The 21,630-nt window shown below is 47.3% G+C and overlaps 1 protein-coding gene across 1 annotated transcript in view; it reads right to left on the minus strand.

The window, feature by feature from the left end:
• Positions 1 to 8,182, minus strand: part of LOC125759482 (uncharacterized) — a 37,135-nt gene extending 28,953 nt beyond the window's left edge. Inside the window, exon 1 of the mRNA XM_049418324.1 lies at positions 8,089 to 8,182. Within this exon, the coding sequence (XP_049274281.1) occupies positions 8,089 to 8,182 (94 nt within the window). The remainder of the gene's footprint in view (positions 1 to 8,088) is intronic.
• Between the last annotated feature and the right edge of the window lie 13,448 nt (positions 8,183 to 21,630).

Below are 21,630 nucleotides of genomic sequence, written 5' to 3' on the forward strand. Positions count from 1 at the left end.
TTTTAATTATGTTAAATGTGAAGCATTTCTTAGCGAACCTTAGACACTTTGAGTGTTTTTATCTACGTATCTATATGTATATCTGTCTGTCTCTGCTGCCTACGTCTGGGTGCTCTCGTGGTCGTCTCCTTAACTTAGTTTAGACCAAAATTGGCATGGCAAGGTAAGAGTGTTTGACCAATATGACTGTCAGGACATGACACGTATAACGTGAAAATGCTGCCGCTGACGACGTCAGACCTATTCCTCCAGACATGTGTGACACATAACCTATAGCACGGGCCGTGGAATGCGGGTATGCTCTACAGGTGATTGACAGTTCATATCTACCGAGGAACGGCTAGAACAGACATTTTAATTTAAATGCGAGATAGATTAAGAATAAATGAAACTGGATGTACACTCGGGAGTGCCACAAGGCTCGGTACTCGGCCCCTTAATGTTCTTAGTTTATATAAATGACATTTATTTATCTGTTCACTCGCCTGTGAAGATCCGACTGTTTGCCGACGATTGTGTGGTATATGCTAATGTGACTGACCATTCCGACCAAGTTCGACTCAATGATACGTTGCACTCAATTAGCGTATGGTGTGAAACATGGGGATTGAAGCTTAATACTTCGAAGACTGCGTGTATTACATTTAGCAACAAAAAAGAACCCTTGGAATTTTCTTATACTATTAATACTGCTTACATTAAAAAAAACCAATCAAGTAAAGTATTTAGGTGTTACAATTACAAACAGTTTAACTTGGGAAACACATATAGAAAATGTGTGCAGCAACGCGCTAAAAAAGCTCGCATTTTTGAAACGAAAATTGCGTCGTACGTCATCAACCGTAAAATTAACTGCATACAAGACTCTCGTCAGACCGAAATTAGAATATGCGGATATGGAGCCCGCATCAAAAGTACTTAATCGGGAAATTAGAAAGAGTGCAAAATCTGGCCTTGAGGTTTATATACACCACATACTCGCGTTTTTCAAGCGTGTCCGTTCTTCGCGACAGGGCAAAATTGAAAAAACTAGCTCATCGCAGAAATGTATGAAATTTTTATATCAGCTGTACCACGGTCACTATAAAATTCCTCGTGAAAGTTACCTAACTGATGCGGTCGGCTCGTACAACAAAACCGTTAAACAGCCATCTTAAAATACACCAGCATTCCCTTTTTCCGCATGCAATATCACTATGGAATAAATTACCCCAAGAAGTAGTTAACGCTAATACAACAGAATCGTTTGTACAGTTTTTAAATAACCTTTCGTTTGACATGTAAAGCTATGTTATGCTGAACAGCTATGTTGGCAGTTGACTCCCACGTTCATTTTTTTATGTATAGAGAATTTACCTCATGTGTTGAATTGTTGTATGTGCATGTTTTATCACTGTTATAATGTTGTGTGTTTGGAATTGCGAAGCATATGTTGATTGTAGTTGGCGTTTGCTTTACCGGTAATTTAGCGACTGTTGTAATCAGTATTGTTGTTATTGTTTATGTTAATGCTGTTCCCACTCCTGCTTGGGCCCGAGTAGGGCCTGCAGTATTTGTAAATAAAATAAAATAAAAAAAAAGCAAAACCGACATTGTGAGCGTTCGCCCGACGAATTCAATGTATAAATATCTGCAGTGCCTTAGCTCGGCTATGCCAGGATATACGTAGCGTTAGCAAATGTTCAGCTGATTACTCTTAGCTTTCCACAATGTCTAGGATTATTAGCCTTCTTCTGTTCATTCTTCGTACGCTGAACCGCTAATTGCCAGGCAACTACTTCGGGTTCCGATGAGACAAGCTTCTCGGCATTTCTCCGCCGTTGAGCAGCATTTGCGCTCTCTTTCTCCATGACGTTACCAACCTGCAAACGCCAGTCAGAGGCGCTATCAAGCGGCTCTAGCGCAGTGTCAGACGGCGACTGCACAGCGAAGGCGAATAGCTGCGCGCGCGCCGGCGCCAATGTGTCCGCCATGGCTACGACTTCACTCCTCTCGAATGCGCAGAGCAGCAGCGGCGAGTCGCGCGCGGTGGTGGCCGAGTCTGCGCGCGCACCGGCGCCAGTGTGTCTGCCGCGGCTACGACGTCACTGCTCCCGAGCGCGAAGACCAGCAGCGGCGAGTCGCGCACGGCGATGGCGGAGAGCGTGTGAGATGCCGGTTCCGGTGAGCCAGCTGTTTGACATCACTGATCCTCGCGCATGCGCAGCGCGGCTCATGAGGATCCAAGCGAAATCAGGTTCCGGCTAGGCAAGTGTAGCTAACGCTACAAAAATCAGGAACCCAGCAGGAATTGCACGCAATTATTCTGCAGGCAATCAGGCATTCTACCAAAGAGCCACGCCATGTCTTGAAGCTGTTTTGGAAAAATACACTTTGCAGGCTTATTGTCTCTGCAACGTCACTTGTGGTTGCAATGCTGGTGTCTATTTTTTATGAACGCATTATTGACTACATATGTACTTCTGTGATACAGGCGTCATGCCGGGTTAACGTCAATTCTGGTTCCAGTGTTGGCTGCACTTTTATAGCAACCTTATAAACAATACATTTGCATGCATTTCATTCTGCATGCTATAATCCAGCGTTGCCCGACCCCGGAGAAATACGCTAATGAAACTTATGTATTATATTCACATCATCGCGCCGTAAAGTGCACTTCGTTTCGATAAAACTGACCTGTGCGCTCTAACGTGAGTGCTGACGTTGCGTCATACTATAAGTTGCATTTTAAACGCCAGTGTAGTCGACGTAGGTGGTAAGCCCACAATGGCACACGACTACTACATTTGCAAACGCATGACTTGGCTTAAAGCCAAAAAATGCATCATAGACAATTACTCACTGACTGCTTCTTCTTCCTAAGAAATGATGAATAAATTCGATTACTCATAACTGTTTAAATCGCACATCTTGACAGCAGATGCATTGTACAAGTAGTTCCAGCCACGCAGCGAAAGTTACGAACAGCGTTTTATTTCATTTGTTACAGAACTTTAACTTTTAACCGCCTGCTCCACGAGTAATTGACCGACGTATTTCACTGTTTGTGGGAGCTCCGAGTCCCGGAGAGCATTGTGCATCAGGGACGTCTATATACTAATAAAAGTATCATTAGGAATGTAGAAATAGCTTTGTGCTGCTGAGATGTACATTGGTGAATTCAATTTTAGGGTGGCATTTGTGCATGCAACCAATCGTGCATCCACTTGAACCAAAAGTTCACGAAACGCTCCGGGCTGGCGGTATTAAAAATTTCACCATCTCCCACTCAAGGGAGGCATGTGTGGATGCGAAGGAGCGCATGGGTAGACCTAAAGTTCCATTCATCACGGGTACCTTGTCCATTGTTAACTGCTCCTTGCATGTGGGGCACACCATCAATTCACTATAGTTGCTGTAGCTGTTACTCGCCCTGAACTCTTGTTGGAGCACGCCACGCGGGTTCATTGCGCGTCTGCAGAATCTCGTTCGCCGACGGCATCACATGATTGCTGAGAGTGTAGGGGGGAGAGGCCACAGCGTCTTACCCAGCCCCTTACACAGGCCCGAATGCATTAGCGCGTGCCAGCACACGTGTTTTTGTCTGCGTTAAGCCAAGGTAGGACAGCATACAGAAGCCCGGGCCCCTAAAGTGCTCTGCACGTATCATCATCAAGGCGGTCGAAGAACAAGACGAAAAAGACTTCTTCCTGGCGCGGGCGCGCACTCAATATATTACAGATCGCTATGGTAGGCTTTAGAAAGCGGACGGTCGCCAATGGAACTACGGAAAAAGCCCAATGCAGAAGCAGCTTCGCATCTAATAGAGAGTTTGAGAAATGGGGCCCTAAAGAGCTTGGGGAACCAAGAAGCTTGCGAGCCGCCAAAGCGCATGCGCAGAACCAAAGCCAATATTGTGCTCATGCGCTCGCGTTGACCCGAGACGCAAAAATTGAAAACTAGCGTGGGGCCCCAAGGCGTCTTGGGCTTGGTCTTGGGTCACCAGCGAGAAGACAGACGCAGCGCGGGCCACGGCGCAGCATAGCCCGCGTCTCGCATAATATTAAATTTCGTCACGCGTGGCGCTCCGTGTGCTTGACCCAACGCAGCCTGCGTTGGCCCAATTCTGAAACTCTGCTGATCATCCGAACGCAAGAGCAGGCTGCTCAACACCGCTTGGGGGTCCAGCGTCTTGGGTCGCCAATTCTCTAACTAATATAATCAAAGGGAAAATTACTGCTGCATAAAGTATTTTCATTCGTTCATTCATATGGCTGTGGAGCTTCTTGTGATTGAACCTTTGCCTAGCTTGGTGAGCAATTCGTAGCAGACACTTTCATTATCTTGGAGTCGCTAGGGTAAAGGTTAAAATACGGATACAATTTCATTTTTGCAAGTACATTTTACTGCATACGCTATAATAAAGCAATTTAGATAGGCAGTACAACTTTGCATTGTAACCTGATCAAGCATGGCGGTCTTTAAGAAAACTAAGCAAGCTGTGCCCTTACTCACTTGGCTCCAACGACAATACATGCCACGACCGCGATGTGTTCGTTACCGAACTCGTTTGCGTGGTGATCACGTTTTCTATGACGGGTTAGGTAGGGTACTGGCTTTCGAATGCGTCGTATCGTCACTCACGTTACGCATTTTCTGTTCTTATGGCCAGCTCAAGCAGCCATGTATAACGATTTTAGGCGCGAAGCACCTTAGGGTTTAGGCTTGTAGGTTGTGTGGTGTCCGTGCCCACGGCACAGCACCGCGTAAAATTCCCTAAAAAAGGTTTAACAATAAACAAATATCAATCATAATTGTGACAGAACAATATAAAACACCTAGAAGCACGAACCCGTGATACTAGTCGGCAATTTCAACGTAGATATTACGGACCTTATGACTAAGCTTTTTTCTGCAAGCTCACTGTCCGCTGTCAGGGTGGTTTAGAAAACCTTTACTATAGTCGGAAGGCTGCTATGAGAATAAAAAGCAGTTTACAAGAGACAAACAACAATAAAAATTGCGGCAAAACAATATAAAACACCTGCAAGCACAAACCCTTTCCACTAGTCGGCGACTTCAACGTACACATTATGGACATTAGGACCTAGCTTTTCTTCGACTCCTTATGTCACTTTATGTCACTCAGTTTACATAATATGGGGCAACGCTCGGGTAATATATGCTGGACAAAAAAAGTGTTGAACAGTACACTAGCATCAATCATAATTGTGCGAGAATATAAACCTCCTGCAAGCACAAGCCATTCATACCAGTCGGCGACAACAACGTAGACATTGAGGACCTTATGACCTAGCTTTGCCCACTCGTCATCATTCACTTCGTGGAGATGCGTTCCATTTTTTTTTCGTGACCTGGACGTGCATTTTCTTGACGGTAGGTATGTCATACTCACCGCAGATTTTAACTGTGCATTATACACGCGACCTGACCTACAAGGTCTGGGATGAAGTCGATCTAACTAGAACGTACGCGAGCTGCGTCACCTGGTCCTGCACTTTTCTGGAGAGATGCGTACCTACTACTACAAGGGCCATAACATGCCTAGACTTGGCGGCGTGGTTCATCGTCTAGTAGGCTGAATCGCTTCTACGTCCCATGAGCGCTAGCTTCTTACGTGTCGCGATCCGATGCGATACCATTACCATCATTGAATGTTTATATCTCTGATCATCGACAAGTGGTGCTAGAGGCTTCTTGTGCCTTTTCTTCCTCAGTGAGACCACAGTATCTTGACATTCGCGTTCTGCATGACGCGCGTTCGCGCTCCAGTTTATCTAGAGTCTTGCGCTCCTCGCTGTTCGTTTGCGGTCTAGAGTCGTGGGACGCGCTCAATGTGGAGTGACGCGTACACTGCTCAGTCGCAGGGCGTGCTCTCAGATGCCTTATGTCGGAAGAACTAGCGGACACTGCCACAAAGATGTGAATTGCTCTTCGGGTGGATCGACTAACTCCATTGATGCGCGCATTGGAGCGAGAGTTACGGGGACGTTTCCAACGCCGTATATTGCAGCATCGCCGTTGTCGGCGGCCGCTTGGCGTTGGAGACGTAATTCATGTGCTCACCCCGAGGTTCTCCGCTTTGCGAGAAGCTCGTTTCTCGGACAGTCGAGTCCACCTGGGAACTCAGGCCGTCAGAGCCCTTCCCGTGGCGATGCCACCTGCGCGTGATCAATCAGTTTGCGTAGCTCACTTTGAAAACATGGTGCGCAGGACTATGTCAACGCGTTATGGTACGGCCCATACATTCACAATGCTAAGTGAGCTGCCTCTGGTTCCTTCAGAGGTAGCTGCACAACTTTATGCAAGTCCGTCAGCTGATGAGGTGAAAGATGCATTGTCTTCCATGAAGCGTGAGTTCTAGTTAACCTTTTGGAGGGCATTGGTGCAGTTTCAGTTATGCTATATGCTGCTGCTTCGAGAACTTTGATCTACCGGGTAGCTTTCATGATGGTCGAATTGTGTTAATACGTACACATGACCCATTGTCAGTCCGCCCACAGGAATGAATACCAGTTACGCTTCTCAACGTCGATTACAAAACTTTTTCAGCAGTTGTTCCTCGGCGTATGAGCAGCCTGACGCCTTCCTTAATAGGACATCAGCAGTCGTGCTCGATTCCTGGAAGAGAAATTCATAGCCTCTCCTTTGTTGCGCGTGATATTATTTTGTACACGTTGGGAAGATCAGCATGTGGATTCTTGGTTTCACTTAATCATGAAAATGCATTCGGTCGAATTGAGCCTAGCTACATATTTAGCGTAATGGCGGCGTTTGGCTTCTCGCAACACTTCGTTATGCATACAGAAATACACACCGCGCCCTGTTTCTTGATGGTCATGAATTTGCCCCATTTCCTGTTACCCGTGGAGTTCACCAAGGGTGTTTTCTATCTCCAGTATTTTATGTGCTTAGTCTCGAACCATTCATGCACTCATTACTTATGAACCATACATTCGAGCCCTTACACTGCGTGGAAGTGGTACCGTGAAGGTGACAGCTTTTGGCGATGACGGCACGTTGTATCTAAAGAACGAGGACAGCTTATAAGGTAGCAATTTGCCGAGTATGGGTCTACTTCAGGTGCTGCATTAAATTTTATTGCGATAGCAATTATATGGACAGTCTCGGCTGGTTTTTGTCCGTCCCCGTCGCCGCCATCATGCACCGTAACTATATATATATATATATATATATATATATATATAGTATAATCGAACGTGGGACCTCTCGCTCCGCCGCGCGTGGCGCTAACCAGTACGCTACGAAACGCAGATCCTCCAGGTAGCTAACGGCGAACGTTATATACATACCCTTTACCGCTGGACGGACTCGCAGACGAGAGGCGCTTATAAGGGTTTCTTCATTACCAGCAAGATGGCGCGAGGAGTGCAACGGGCGCGGGGGGTTGTATGCCTTGTTCTTTTCCCGCGAAGTCCGCGCTGACGTCGCAGAGCGTACGAAGGTCACTTCGCTTGCTGCAGCGGCCGCGTTTGCGAAATGGGCGCGCTGTTCAAACAGAAATAAGTAACAATAAGTAACTGTGACATTCAGTTCGCGCTCCTCCTCTGTGTACCTGATCGTTCATTTCGTTGGTCCTGCTTTATGTTTCTGCAGTGTTCTTCAAATATCGAGCTGTGACGCAATATATTTCGCGCTCGTCCTGTGTGCGTTCTTTTCGCGCGTCCTCTGGGCTCGAGCGACGCGCTGGCAATTTCGAGCTGCTTTCCATTCTTCGCATTACATTCCATTTTTTTCAAAATGTCGATATTTGTTCATTGGTTCCCTAGACATCTACCTAAGTCCCTTTTTTGGTCTTCAAAAAAAAACGACTCTATTCACATTCTGGGACTTGATTATATCTACTATGGCATATCAGCCTCCGTGTAAGTTTCAGTTCTCGACAATGCAAAACGACACGTCCGGGAAGCCCACGAGTACGATTGACCACTGTTGAAAAGAAGGTATTTAGAACAGCCTGTATTTTGACGCTGTGCATGGTACATTCCTCATGTCGTACAGCCTCCATTGCGAATAATTCGGCCGTTACAATCCCTAGGCTCGTTTTTCGCCTCAGGTGAAACTCACCTGGTTTGCCGAGCTGCGCTTCGACAACCACGCAGCAAGAGTGGATTCGCTTTCCCGCCCGTATCTGTTCGTTGCCGGCTGCTTGCTCTGCCATTCTTGCTTCGTTTGTTGCACGGTGATCAGTGTCCCGCGCGTGACCTTGCCTGCTATTTCTTAGGCAGGAAGATAGGCTATTTGTTACCGGGAGCACGGTTTAGTTCTGCGCCGCAAGTACCTAACGTGCCCCACTTTTATTACAATGCAGTAGCATTCTAACGCGATAGCGGTAAAGAGCTCGTATCGCAGAAATTCCGCAGTCGGCGTCGGTGTCGGCGCCGTTGGTTGTTAGCAAAAAATCATCATCTTCTCCGTGACCGAAAAATCGAAAAAGCTGCAAATAACATAAATAATAAAAATGTTGGGTCTGAGTGAGAATCGAACCCAGGCCGTCTGCGCGGCAAGCAGGTGTTCTACCACACAGCCACGCCTCTGCTTGGAACTGCACTGAAAGTAAATTTCATGCTACCCAAAAATACGCCTCCTGTATACAGGTGTCACAGTACGAGATGTTATCGCAGTAATATTGCGTGGCACAAGCGTACATTGCCATAGGGCGTCACACCATGTCAATATCATAACGACTTCGGGGTTTAAAGATAGCCACCCATTGCAAAAGGCACACACATTACTGCGCGTATTCCCTTAAGGCCACGTAGTGGGTGCATCGCAACTTCGAAAACGTTTCTCGCGCATAATTGCTCCTGGTTTAAAGCATGCTACCCATTACATAAGGCACACACCTTAGTGCGCGCATTCTTTTAAACATTCGTAGTGTTCGAAGTGCGCACTAGGGCAGGATATCGCTATCGCGTTGAACTCTTACAGGCGAAGCTTAAGTGTCCCCCAAATTTTTTCTCGCCACGTACAGCAGGTTTGTCCTGAAGTATAGATTCTAGAAAACATTGTAGATAAAACGCAGGCACTGCTGCTCCCTCTGGTTCCGCCAGCCCGTCTAGGACGCTCGAGTCGTGTCTTATGGAGCACGACAACGGCAAATTTTGTGCCTCGCCATCTCCTTGACATTATGTGGCGTATGGGATGGAGAGCACTCCCAACATGAGACGAGACTGGAGAGGCGGGGCATGGTCCCATCTTTCACTTGTCCAAACTGTCCGTTACAACGGTCCAACCAGCATGTGCTGTAGCAATGTGTAATTGCAAGGACATTTTGGAGAGCCATTAATACTGGTTTTGCATGACCTAGGAGTTATATCTTTCGTCATATGTGGTCGTTGCACGCGTAGTCGCTTTGCACGCCTTCTGACTGCTGCGGGGGCTTTTTTTTTTTTGTGGCGTAATAGGTGTGAGGCTGTCGAAGCACGGTTGTACTCCGAACTGCTTTCCTTTTACAGAGAAGGCTGTTATGAGATAATTTCAACGGCCATTTTTGGCGCCGTAGTTGTCCGCCGCCGCCGCTGTTGTTCGTAACCGCTATCGCACGAAATAAGAAAAAAAAGGAAATAGGAAAAAAATTCCAGGATGGAACGAGGTACGAACTTGGGCCCTCTGCGTGGGAGCCCAGTGTTACACCTCAGAGCCATGCCGGAGCTCGAAACTGCGTTACAAAAAGGACCTATACAGGCTTCATATCGGCAAGGAACCACATTATCATATGTAACGTAGTGGCGTGGAAGAGTAAAATGACAACCAGGTGTCACACAAAGGCGAATTCTTTAACCGGGCCTCACACAATGCGAATTGCGCAACGAGTGGGTTGTTGCATGCTTCCAACCCATTACAAAGGCCTCTGCGATAATTCTTCATCGTCATCAACCACAGCAGCAGCAAAGTGCACATAATGCCTTACAGGTGTTTAGCCAGTACCACGGTTCTCCGCAGAATGACGAACAATTGCGTCATGGCTGCTTCCCTACTTCACAAAAATTATGATAATTTATAGCGTAGTGGGTGCCTCGCAAGTGCACTTCTATTGGTTGCCAATGAAGCCCATAAGGCTCCCATGACCCATTTCCTCAGGGTCTCAATAAAGTTAATTCCCTCTCTCTCTCTCTGTCTCGCTCTCCGTTTCTCCGGCTGACGTATGTTATAAAGCGTGGTGGGACAGTTAAATAACGACCGGGTGTCCCACAATGCGAATTACGTAAAATGTGGGTCGTTTAAAGCTCCCAACCCATCACAAAATGCTCAGCCATAATTCTTCATCATATAATCAACCGTCGCATCAACAAAATGCACAGAATGCCTTACAGATGGTACCTCGCTTCTCCGCAGAATAACGAATTGTCGTGGTGGGTGCTTCTGAACTTCCCAAAAATTATGATTTGTGGCGTAGTGGGTACGTTGCTAGTGTACGTGTATTAGTAGCCACAAAAGAGTTTATAACGGGCTCTAGAAATGCCGCTCTTCCAGCTTTCGCTGTGACCGTGCGGCGCTTTCGGCGCATGTCTGGCGTTTTTTTTTTTTTTGTCGGAGGAATTATTCGAAGTTGGGGGATGAGGAATTTCTGCGGCCGTAGTTGTGCTCCTTCCTGTCGGTCGCTAATGAACGTGTGCGGCTAGCTTTATTCTGGCCTGTTTCTTGCAGCCAGGTCATCGGACAGTGATTGATTAATGCATATAGTCTGTTTGTATTAATTATTTCCATGTGTGCATGTCCCCGTAGGTGTGTGGGTTCGTATATATATATATATATATATATATATATATATATATATATATATATATATATATATATATATATATACATATTCCATGCTAACACTCTACATATACGTAAATGCGTATACTTATTTTACATGTACGATAACATCTGCTCTACATAATTGCTGGCATGTTCACCAAGTCCTGTATAATGTAAATTAACATCATCATGTACATTGTGTATATTGTGATAAGTGTGAGTGTGCTAGTTCTTAGTAGCATCTATTACACTCTAAGAAAATATCGAGTAAAAAGGGCGTGTTTTTGTCCTACAACAATAATCGTCATTTATTTTGCCTTCCTTTTCTTGCACTATCGCCGCGCGCCCGGCACTTTCTGGTCACGAATGACATGCGCGCTATCAGCGCGACATAGCATTCTTGGTAGGAAAGTGGCCAGCGCCGAGTTTTCAAGAAAGGAAACGCAAGCAAGCCAGATGACGATTATTGTTGTGGGACAAAAACACGCCCTTTTTACTCGATCTTTTCTTAGAGTGTAGGTACACCCTGTGAACTTGGACATTTTTTTAAAACGTTTCATGTATACTGTGCTTAGTCATTTGTGTATGTTAATGTCGTTGTTGTATAGACACTGTTTCCAAGTGTTCGTATCGTCCTTTCACGGAATAAACTATTTCTCAACACTCATTGTTTGTACACACACTGAGGAACACAGCTGACCTACAGTCGTTTACAACCCGAGGAACAAATATAAGCTTCTCCCACAGCCGTCACTGGCCCAACCAGAGAGTATTTTCATATATGGTCCTTCCAATGGACCTTTCCTAAAGGTCACGCGTACCACCTTGCGCCGGCGCTGTGCATCAGGGGAGAATACAACGCCTAACTCCGTCGTCTGCTTCAGCCGCACGTTCCGACTTGTCGGGAGGCACGTGGTTCGCCGCTTCACACGCCTTCTCAAGGCGCCATCATGCTGTTATCAATCGTTCTTATATCGCGCTTCTCTTCGTAGGCTCCGGAGTAAACCACGTTGTGTCTCGCAACGCATATCATGCGTTGCAACTCAGGCCATCAGAAACAAAGGAAATAATCACTATGCAAACAGTTTACGCCTTTCATTGAGTGGATCGAGGCCGTAGCTGCGGGAAACATCTTGCTTGCAACGCATTCACGCCGAGCGAGCTTGTAATTCTAACGAGTCGCTGCTTGTAGGCGAGAAAACCTGGGTCAGGGGGCGCTACTGCGCCTGTCTGGAAAGCGCCCCTTTTAACACGAAAGTGTTTTATGCCGGGGTCCACCAAGTACTTCCGTTACCGGATATGACGTTCATAAAATGAACGCCAACGGGTGAGAAAGGAAAAAAACATGGTTGATTCCTCCGTCATAGGAATCGGAATAACACGAAAGTAAAGCGTGCTCTTACAGAAGTAACTGAATGTTTACTGTACATTGATATAAGAGAGTTTGCACAATGTGTATTGATGTCTGGCAGCTATGGTGCCATTTAAAGTGTATGCACCCACTTTGATGATTGGTGGTACATCTGCATGCCGACGACTAACGTCCATGTTAAATGACTAAACAAACCCTTGTGGTAGCTGTAGTAGTTAACGGTGAAAGCGTAATCAGAGAACGAGGTGTGAAAGACAGAAGGGCGTCGCATATTGGACACAGAACTTGGTCGCCATCCTGCGGCATGTTAAAATGTGATTGAACACCACGGCCGGAGTAGAGGGAAACGCAGAGCGCGTCATGCCGCCCCGGTAGCCCGGCCGCGACTTTTCTCGGGGCGAGCGCGTGAGCGGGAACACGGTGTTACAGCCAGGGGAGGCAGGCGCGCGTCGCAGAGCTATTTCTGGTTTCGATTAGCGTGATGCTATGAGCAAGGTCGACGCTTTTACGACGCTTGGGCGAAGATCGACACCTCGCGGTGTGTTAAGGCATTGACAAAATTGAACTTCTATTGAAAACGCGCCGAATGGGACGGGCGTGTAACGCGTTGCAGGTGCTAATCGCGGAGGCCACAGTAATGACGAATTACTTTACTTTGCCGCTCTCAGAGGGCAACAGCACCCCGCCGACCGGGAGAGTGGTAGATATAAAAGGCGCGTTTGTAATACATCTAGTGCCTCTGACCGTGGCGCAGTGGTTAGCGTGCCCGGCATCTGTTTGCGGACCGAGTGGTCGTGGGTTCGACGCCCGCTGACGGAACATTTTTCTTTGTTATTTTATCGTGTAAATTTTCTAGACGTTATTTCCGTGACGGAAATACGTCACTGAAGTCTTGGTGGACCCCGGCATAAAACACTTTCGTGTTAAAAACCAAGAAGATCCGCCGCTGGGAATTGAACCCACGACGTTACGGGCGCGCCCGATGCTAAACCAACTAAGCTACCTCGCGGATGCTAGACACAACACGAACACGCCTTTATCTTTCACACACTCTCTCGCACGGTGCTCTCCGCTGGCGGTGTAGGTAGCCGGGGAGGAGCGGGGCGGTGCCGCCGTCTGTGAGAGCTGAAAAGAAGTAATGCGTCACGATCGACGCTTACTAGCGCTTACTCCGAGATTGCGCACGATATCGGAGGTCATGGTTAAAGCGTCTCAATACCAGCGAGGGACACTGCATGGCCGCGCTGGCGTCGCCGAGGCAGCCTAGACGCTGTTACGTTCTTTGCCTTTCGCTTCGTGTGAGCGTGCGCTGGCTCATCGGCGTAGTGCGGCTTTCACATGCACCAGCGGGATTTCTTCGCCGTGGACTACATCGACTGCGAAAGCACCGACCAACAAAACTGCTGCAATACGCGTTGCAGAAAGGACACGATTTCGACGGTCGAATGTCGTGCTATGGTGGAGCGAGACAGAGGCCAGCGGGACGCACGCGTTTGCGGCTCAAGCTAAAACCTCTACAAACTAGGCGTCAACATGGGTGCATCCACGCCAGTCGGCGCTATTCGCAATGCCCATAGACTGTCGCGCCGCCAAGCGGAATTCAGGAGCGTCCTCTCGAGGAGGGTTAGTAGACGACAAAATGGCAGCACTACGCAGTCGCTCCCTTGTTCAGCTGTGCTAGCCTCAGTGTTAACGCGCTGGCAAGAAAAGAACACTACGACTTTGCATATGTTCCCTGCATCAGTGAACAAACCGGGCCCTCCGTGACACAGGAAATCTGATTCGTTCTTGCCAGACGCGAAGTTTTCGTGAAAATACGTGGCAACTCGCACTTTCAATACTATAGCTCACAGCGTACACATACACTCACAGCGGCAAGAGAGTGCTAGCAACTCTCTTTGCGAGAGTAAACGCTTGTCCCATATTTCACTCCCTTTTCAGGAGTGCTGGGAACTCTCTGCTGCACAGAGTATAGGCATGCTCTCTCGACAGAGTTCTGGTACTCTGGCTGAACCAGAGTGAACAAGCTCCCTCGCCAGAGTAAAGTCACGCTTTTGAAATGGAGTACATAGACTCTCGGCTGGAATTGCGCTACTCCCCGCAGAGTTTTACAATGCTGGTTGGGCTAGAGTGCATGAACTCCCTCCAAGAGTAGAATCACTCTTGCTGCTAAGACTAACGTTTAAAAAAAAGGGAAAAAAAAGAAATCCTTCGTACGTTTTCTACAATGTAACAGTGAACCTGGCTGAAATGCCTCAAGCTTACCTCATACATACACAGAACTCACATCCGCACGCTCATTCATACACAACACAGCAACACTGAAGATATGCACTACTGGCTTTTTTTTGCTTTATTGCCTGTTATTAGACACGTACATCAAACAATAAGGACATGAAAGAAAAGACAAAAGTTTCAGGAGTTTGTACCTGAGTGGTTGTCGAGGGTAGAACCCTTGACAGCGCTCAAGGAATTTTAAATTTGTGTCTGTCCAGTAGGACCGACACAACTTTTGTCTTTTCTTTCATGATATGCACTACTGGCGCTGCACACAACCATACACCCGGTAACCGGTATATATATCCATGATGTCTGGCCCCCCTTCCAGTGCCAGTGGCAACAGCTCTGCTGTGCGTATTTACACAGCAAATATACATGGAACACGTGTAAATATCTAATGATCTATTGTGATACTGTTGGCACATCGATCTTTTACTATAAAACAGCATAATATTCAACACTCTTTTCATTCGTAAATTCCAAATATCAGCTGGGACTCTATGATATCGGCTCAATGCCGTACAGCCGCTCATGCCCAAATCTGAGAGTTGTAGTCACGCGCTTACAAATACACTTGCGGTGATCTTTTACCAGGGCTGGCTGATGAATACTTTACGACGTTACGATCTGGCGTCCGCTCGGACATGCGGTGCCGCGGCAGGCGCGGCAGGCGCGGCACGTACGCCAGAATATCAACGACGGTCAACATCACCACAATGCAAGCGCATCTCTGGCGATTCTCGCACTTTCGCTCAACCTCGGTTGCATTTTAATGCATTCAATGCTTTCGACGATAAAATGCGCATTCTTCAACCTTCGTCAGCCACTTGCGCCGAGATCGGTCGCACTCAATATGACCCGTACGACTCCCAGCGAAGGTAGGCCTAGCGCACCTGCTTAGTCCGTGTGTACATGCTGTCGGCGCTTCTGGGTTTAAGGATACGCAATTCCGACGTGTAAAAATGAGTGTACAGTAGAGCTTTAGTATCGGTTAACCTGAATGAACCATTTTTTCTTGCGTACGGTGCTCGTACAAGAAGCGATGGGCATCGTTACGACGCCGCTTTGAGCAAACGCACCCCGGCAGCCACCGAAAGCCGCCGGGCGCACTCGCCGGCACTTCGCAGACACAGACTTGTCAATTAGTACGCCTTGTTGAACTAACATGATGACATACTTTCTTGCACGTTCAATTTGGTGTTTGGCGATCGCTTATGTATGTAGTTGCACCTATCGATTCAGATGCAAATCAGTACATTGACACGGGCGCTGTGCGGGTGTATCGTCGATAGCGCTAGAAAATACAGGTTATTGAATGTAATTCGTGGTCGTCTGCTGTTTTGTGTGTTATGAAGACGCGAATTTTATTTGAAAAGAAAGATCGCGTCTATCTTCAGTATGCAACCCGTAAAGATGAAGTCGAGCGGTGAACTCTGTCTTGACTAGTCTTTTTACGGCAAGAGTGCTGCGTTGGGGCGTGGCGTAGTGGTAGGGACCTCGGCTTGAGAATCTTATGGTGGCAGGTTCGATTCCTCCTGCCGGACGTTTTTTTTTTTATCTCACGACTCTTCTTTTATTGCAATAATGCTTTAGTGTCTACCTTATTCCAGTGGCAATTAGTTTGTGTCGTAAACTAAGTTGGCGATGCGTTAGAATTTGCCGATGTTCGAGGCTTCGGAGCATGCCTCTGTTGGCGTTTCAGAAACCAAAGGTTTACGATCACAAACACTTTCTTTTGTTATTACTGAAAGCTATCCTATTAGCTTGCACAATAAAGTGACATCTGTGGCGTCTGCGCTCGGAGGATTATGGTTAAGAGACAGTTATATATCGCTGTGCGGCGTCGGCCAGAAGCTAGCGCTAGTTTGTACTCCGTCTGCTTAGGAGGGAGTTCCCGACCCTGTTCACGCTACGTCGGGGAGGGAGTTCCGTGGATTGGGAACTCTATCTGAGTAGCAGAGAGTTCGCGATCTCTTTTACTCTGCCTTCAAGGAAAGAGCAAGTTCCGCGGCTAACTCTCCACTACTCCCCCACGGCGTTAAAGAACTCTGGCAAGAGTAACACGGTCGCTCTACCCTCGCAGTACTCCCTCCACATCTGTGAGTGTACTATCAGCTCCGCGAGGCTTTCTGTAGCCACGTAGGTTAGTTAAATGTTATCGTCTCACATAATCAGTTGAAGCTCACCCTGTTTTACTTGCATATAGCATTGGTCAGTGTTTCTTGTAGTGCATGAATCCCATAACATTGCACGCGGGAGGTCCCGCGGGCACGCGATGTGCTTTTGTATAACTGAGCGATCTCAAGCTGGCGATACCTCTATCCTTTGTCAGCAAAGCGCTGTTACGAATCGTGCGAGCGACGTTTCGATCATTCGAGAACGCGTCTGCTCGACGCCTTTCGTGGAGCGAACGCTTTCCACGCCGTCCTTCGCCAGTGTGTTGGTTTCATATTTCATAGCCAGCGCTGCGCCGCTTCTTTTTGTACGTTTGTTGGTAGGTGGCAGCACACTGCAAGCGATTTGCTTGTTGACCGGTCTGAGAGCAGAGTGTTCTTCGCGCCCAGACGCCTCTCTAATTGTAAACGTGGTGACGCGGAGTGGTCGAAGTCGTTCGGCGGAGGAAATTCTTCAGATTGCTTTCAGCAGTGATGTTGAAAGAAACCATCTTGAGGAGTAGGATTTTTCACTGGACGTTGAAGACTGTGCAAGCACCGCGAGTGACAGCGACGATGAACGATCAGCTGCTAACTCACGAGGAGCGAGTTGCACTTCACGTCCCCTCGTGCGTTAATGTTCTTTCACGCTCGTAAGTCACTTTGATTGTATTTCATGTATAATGTCCTAGAGCGAGATCAAAATAAAAGCATAGTTGCTCTTGTGCATTGAATGTATCAATTATTGTGGATATTATGGAGCGCCGCATGCCGCCAACACGCTCGAGCTCGACCAGCGAAGCGAAATGGTTATAACGATAGAACGTGCAGTCACGGCCGCAATGCACGCCTCTCGGCTAACTTCTTCGTCGTTGCGAAAGCATACGTGTGCATTCTTTTCGATATTCATGTTTCGATCATGCTGATCGAACCTGCAACATGCGAGTGAAGTGAATTGTATGCACACGGCTAGAGTCTCAGCATGGCGGTGACACAAGCGCTACTGAATGGGATGTGAAATGCTTGTGTTCCGTTGAAGACGTAACTCCGCGTTCCCGACTGCGCAAGTAATGACGACGGCGCATGATGTTTGCAAACCATCACCACGTAAAACGTGCGGTCCCGTGCAGCAGCGATGGCGCTACTCGCTGGCGGCCTACTACTGCGGCAAATCCGTCAGGCAGGCTCAGCACGTACTACCTCGGAGTGCCGTTGAGCTCATACGTCAGTTCTAGTTCATGCAGTTTTATGTAGCACGCACAGGATTTCGCAAAGCATCGTTATGCACGCTAACGGAGCTGAAATATAACCTTTCACGCCGCAGCAAATAATTAGGTGGCGAGTACTTAGCACTTTCCATGGTTTGGGAAAGCATTTTAGTCTCATATCCATTTCAGCGCAGCTCATGACTTCATCCGGTGAAAGCAGCACTGGTCGTACGTCCGCACGTCATATATCTGTTCCTATGCTAACAAACGGGTTGACCCTCCTCCTGGCGCCATCTTGAAAAGCACGGCGCGCCACCTATAGTTCGTGGGCATTGCGAATAGCTGCCAAACACGAATAGACATTCCTTAAGCTCTCACATATCACTACACGATAAGCACTACTTCTGTGTAGACACAGAAGTAGTGTTATACTTCGTGTTATACTGATTCCTATGACGGAGGGATCAGCCATGCTTTTTCAGAAATCTCGTTCTGCGGTCGCGCGCGGCGCTCCGCCGCCGGTTTGTTTGCGTTGCGGCTGCGTGCGTTCTGTCTGGCTGCACGCGCGCGCGTGCTTTCTCTCTCTCCCCCTCGTTTTCTGTTCACGCTGCGCGTGCGCTATCAAGGCGCTCGTCCAGGCGTTTTCCTCTCGCGCTGTGCTGAGCAGCAGTTCGCGTGCTCTCACTCGTGGTGCTCACATGAGCGTGCTTGCGCGCTAACCTCGCGCTGCGCTTGCGTTATTGAACTGCGGGTCGTGATCTCGCGGGGTAGGTGTAGATGCTGTAGAGCCCGTTTGTCAAGAGACTGGCGAAGAAAGCCATCCTTTTGGTCGACGGTAATACCCAGATGGTCGAGAAAATGAGAGGTTGAAAATAAATTAGTGCGCCATGCTTTTAGAATGATGAAAAGAAATGGCACCAAGATCGCGCAGAACATTTATGACGGGAACTTCTGCGACCTCGGTATGAAAATAAACGCAAAATAAAGTCAAATTAGTCAGCCTGCTTCAAAACGTGTGCGCATATGAGAGAGGCGTTTTTAAATAACACAACCAACACGGACTAATTCATGCCAATTCGAGTTTGGCATGAAAACCACCCGATAGCGGGCGTGTCCCCCCGAAAACGAATTTTAAGCTAGGCTTCTTGTAAACAATTTTTGGGCTGAACTGCACAAGGGCAGAGGATGAAACACCAGGGCGAGAACAAGGACAACAAGGGAACGAAGACGATAGGACGAGAGCTTCATTCCTTTATTGTCATTGTTCTCCTCGCGATGTTTTGTTCTCTGCTCTAATTACGAACCAACTAGCTCTCATCAAGCAGTTACCAATGCACAAGCGCGAAACAAGAAAGGTGCGTTAACGTTTGCTAGCTCACCGTTTCGTTATTGCACAAATAAGTCCTCCCCAAGGTTGAGGTGGACTGTTTTCCTCGTCCTGCGGCTTTCGAAAATAGAACAGTGCCAAGACAAGAACAAGATTGCTGTTTATTTCTTTCCAATGTCATTTCAGAGCAACAATAGAGCCACATTGCTAAAATTTGTGGAAACGAAGATGCTTACACTCACACACACACACGCACGCACGCTGTTTCTGCAAGCGGCGGTTGAGCGAATAGTAACATTTTGTGCTGCTTTGCCTCAGATACACGGGTGAGATTTTAAATGTTTTAGTAACCAATTACAGTGGCATTGTACAAAGTAGTCAATGTATAGAAAGAACGGAATGCTGCAATATTCGTTGCACCAATATGGCCTCATTGCGCGTTTGAAATAAAAAAAGGAAAAGTGAAGTAGCTTGAGCGCGCGGTTTCGCGAGGCACAAAAATGTTTGTCATCATGCAGTGCACTGGATGAACGACATATATAAAACGATCAGAAATGGTCTTTGTTGTGGTGAGGAATGATACAAGGACTTTCAAAGGTTTATCATAATACAATATTCGAGTTAGTAATGATAAAAAATACAATAGCCATTTGTGCAATTATGTGATGAATCTACAACACAGAACCCGTTCTGTCACGCGGCTGCCTCACGGGCTCGCAGGCTGCAATTAGGATTACCGGAGAGCACCAGTGCAGATACGCAATCGCGATCACTGTGTTAAATATTTTGCGGTATGCGCAACAACGGGTTTTCACATCAGCTGGTGTTCCAGTGTGCTCTTTCCTCAAGGTAGTAAAATGGCGCGACGATATGGAAAGAGCCGACTAAACTTTATTGCTGTATGTGTATGGGCCACTCGGTCTGCCGTATGACTATGTTCAAAATAAGGCACGCAAAATAAATGACGATTTGAATCTGCGTAAAGCTTTGCGCTTGTTTTGCCTGTGCATTCCCAGTGAATATGCAGTTTCACAGTTGAATTCACTGCTTATAATCTTCTCAAGGCTGACGCTGCACTGCGCGGCATAAGAATGGTGCGTACCGAAATGTTCAATGACGTGGCTTTCTGTGCAATTCGGAAACGCAATCACTGGCAGCACGCGCTCCGCCGAAAATGCGCGCGCGGCAGCACTGAATCGTTTTCGCGGGCGAGCCGACGACCTTCGAGGTTTTCAGCGGCCCACCAGGGGAGCATCCGGCGCTGCCGTCGTGCGCGCGAACTTTAGGTTGCCTCGTCTATATCGGAAATGTGCAACGCACGCACGATCATCCCAACGATAGAGCTATGTAGTGTTATAATAATCTTTGGGGTTTAACCTCACAAAACCACCATATGATTATAAGTAACGCCGTAGTGGAGGGCTCCGAAAATTTTGACCAGCTGGCGTTCTTTAACGTGCACTGATATCGCACTGTACACGGGCCTCTTGCATTTCGCCTCCGTCGAGATGCGATCGCGGCGGCCAGGATCGAACCCGCGACCGTCGCGTCAGCAGCCAAACACCGTAACCACTACAACACCGCGGTGGACAGCTCTGTACTGTGCGTGTGTCTGATGGCCTTACTTTTCTCTAAACTTTCTTTCGCAGATTTCGACAGTCTGCGTGTTTTAGATAGCCAATCCTTTCCCTAAACTTCGGCTGTCGGATTTTAGGTGTAATTCTTGCATTGTAAGAATAAACAAAAATTCAGTGTCGTTTATAGTGATGTTTAAACATCACATCGAGTACGAGGTATAGCTCGGAGAAACGTTTTACTTATTTCGCCAAAGATTTCATAATTATTTTGAAGCTGCGATATCTCGGCAATTCCGACGACTCCTTTGTATCAAAGGCTGCTTAAATGTGCTTGGAGAAGGCAAGTTAGAGATTTTGCATCGTCATTCTGATAGGCCAGACTTACTTACCTGCCAAGACCGGCATCATCACACAACATAACATGACATTTCAGGCTACAGAATTTTCAAAGCGGAAAAAAGTATGGTGCACAGAGGGTTGCCAAAGTATGAAGTGTACTCGTCGTCCTTTCCGGTTTATCGTACGCACCCATTCTCTTTTCTTCTTGTTTTTCTGGATATAGTGGAACAATGTGTGTGCATGCATCATCCTGTTGTTTTCACCATGTGGAACATAGCACGTCAGTCTGCCTCTTAGTCTTTACGGAATTATGTAACAAGGACAAGGCTGTGGCGACCACGCGGAACAATAATTAACCTAGGCTTAAATACATAATGTAGTGGAACAAAACAAGGACAGAGAAAGAAGCACCCAGGATGACCGCTAGACTTCAACTGAAAATTTTACTCGGGACACGTGACATATAAAGTGTAAAAAACAACATCTAAGCTGATGGAAACGTCACCATTCTGCCTTCACAGCAAGCTGCACGTGCCACTCTACGCTTCACGCATGCGCCCTTCCAAGAAGCCAATCTCCTTTTTCGTTAGAGCAATTGAGGGCACAT

This window comes from Rhipicephalus sanguineus, chromosome 8 (genome assembly GCF_013339695.2).
Source record: "Rhipicephalus sanguineus isolate Rsan-2018 chromosome 8, BIME_Rsan_1.4, whole genome shotgun sequence".
Classification (NCBI taxonomy): Eukaryota; Metazoa; Arthropoda; class Arachnida; order Ixodida; family Ixodidae; genus Rhipicephalus; species Rhipicephalus sanguineus.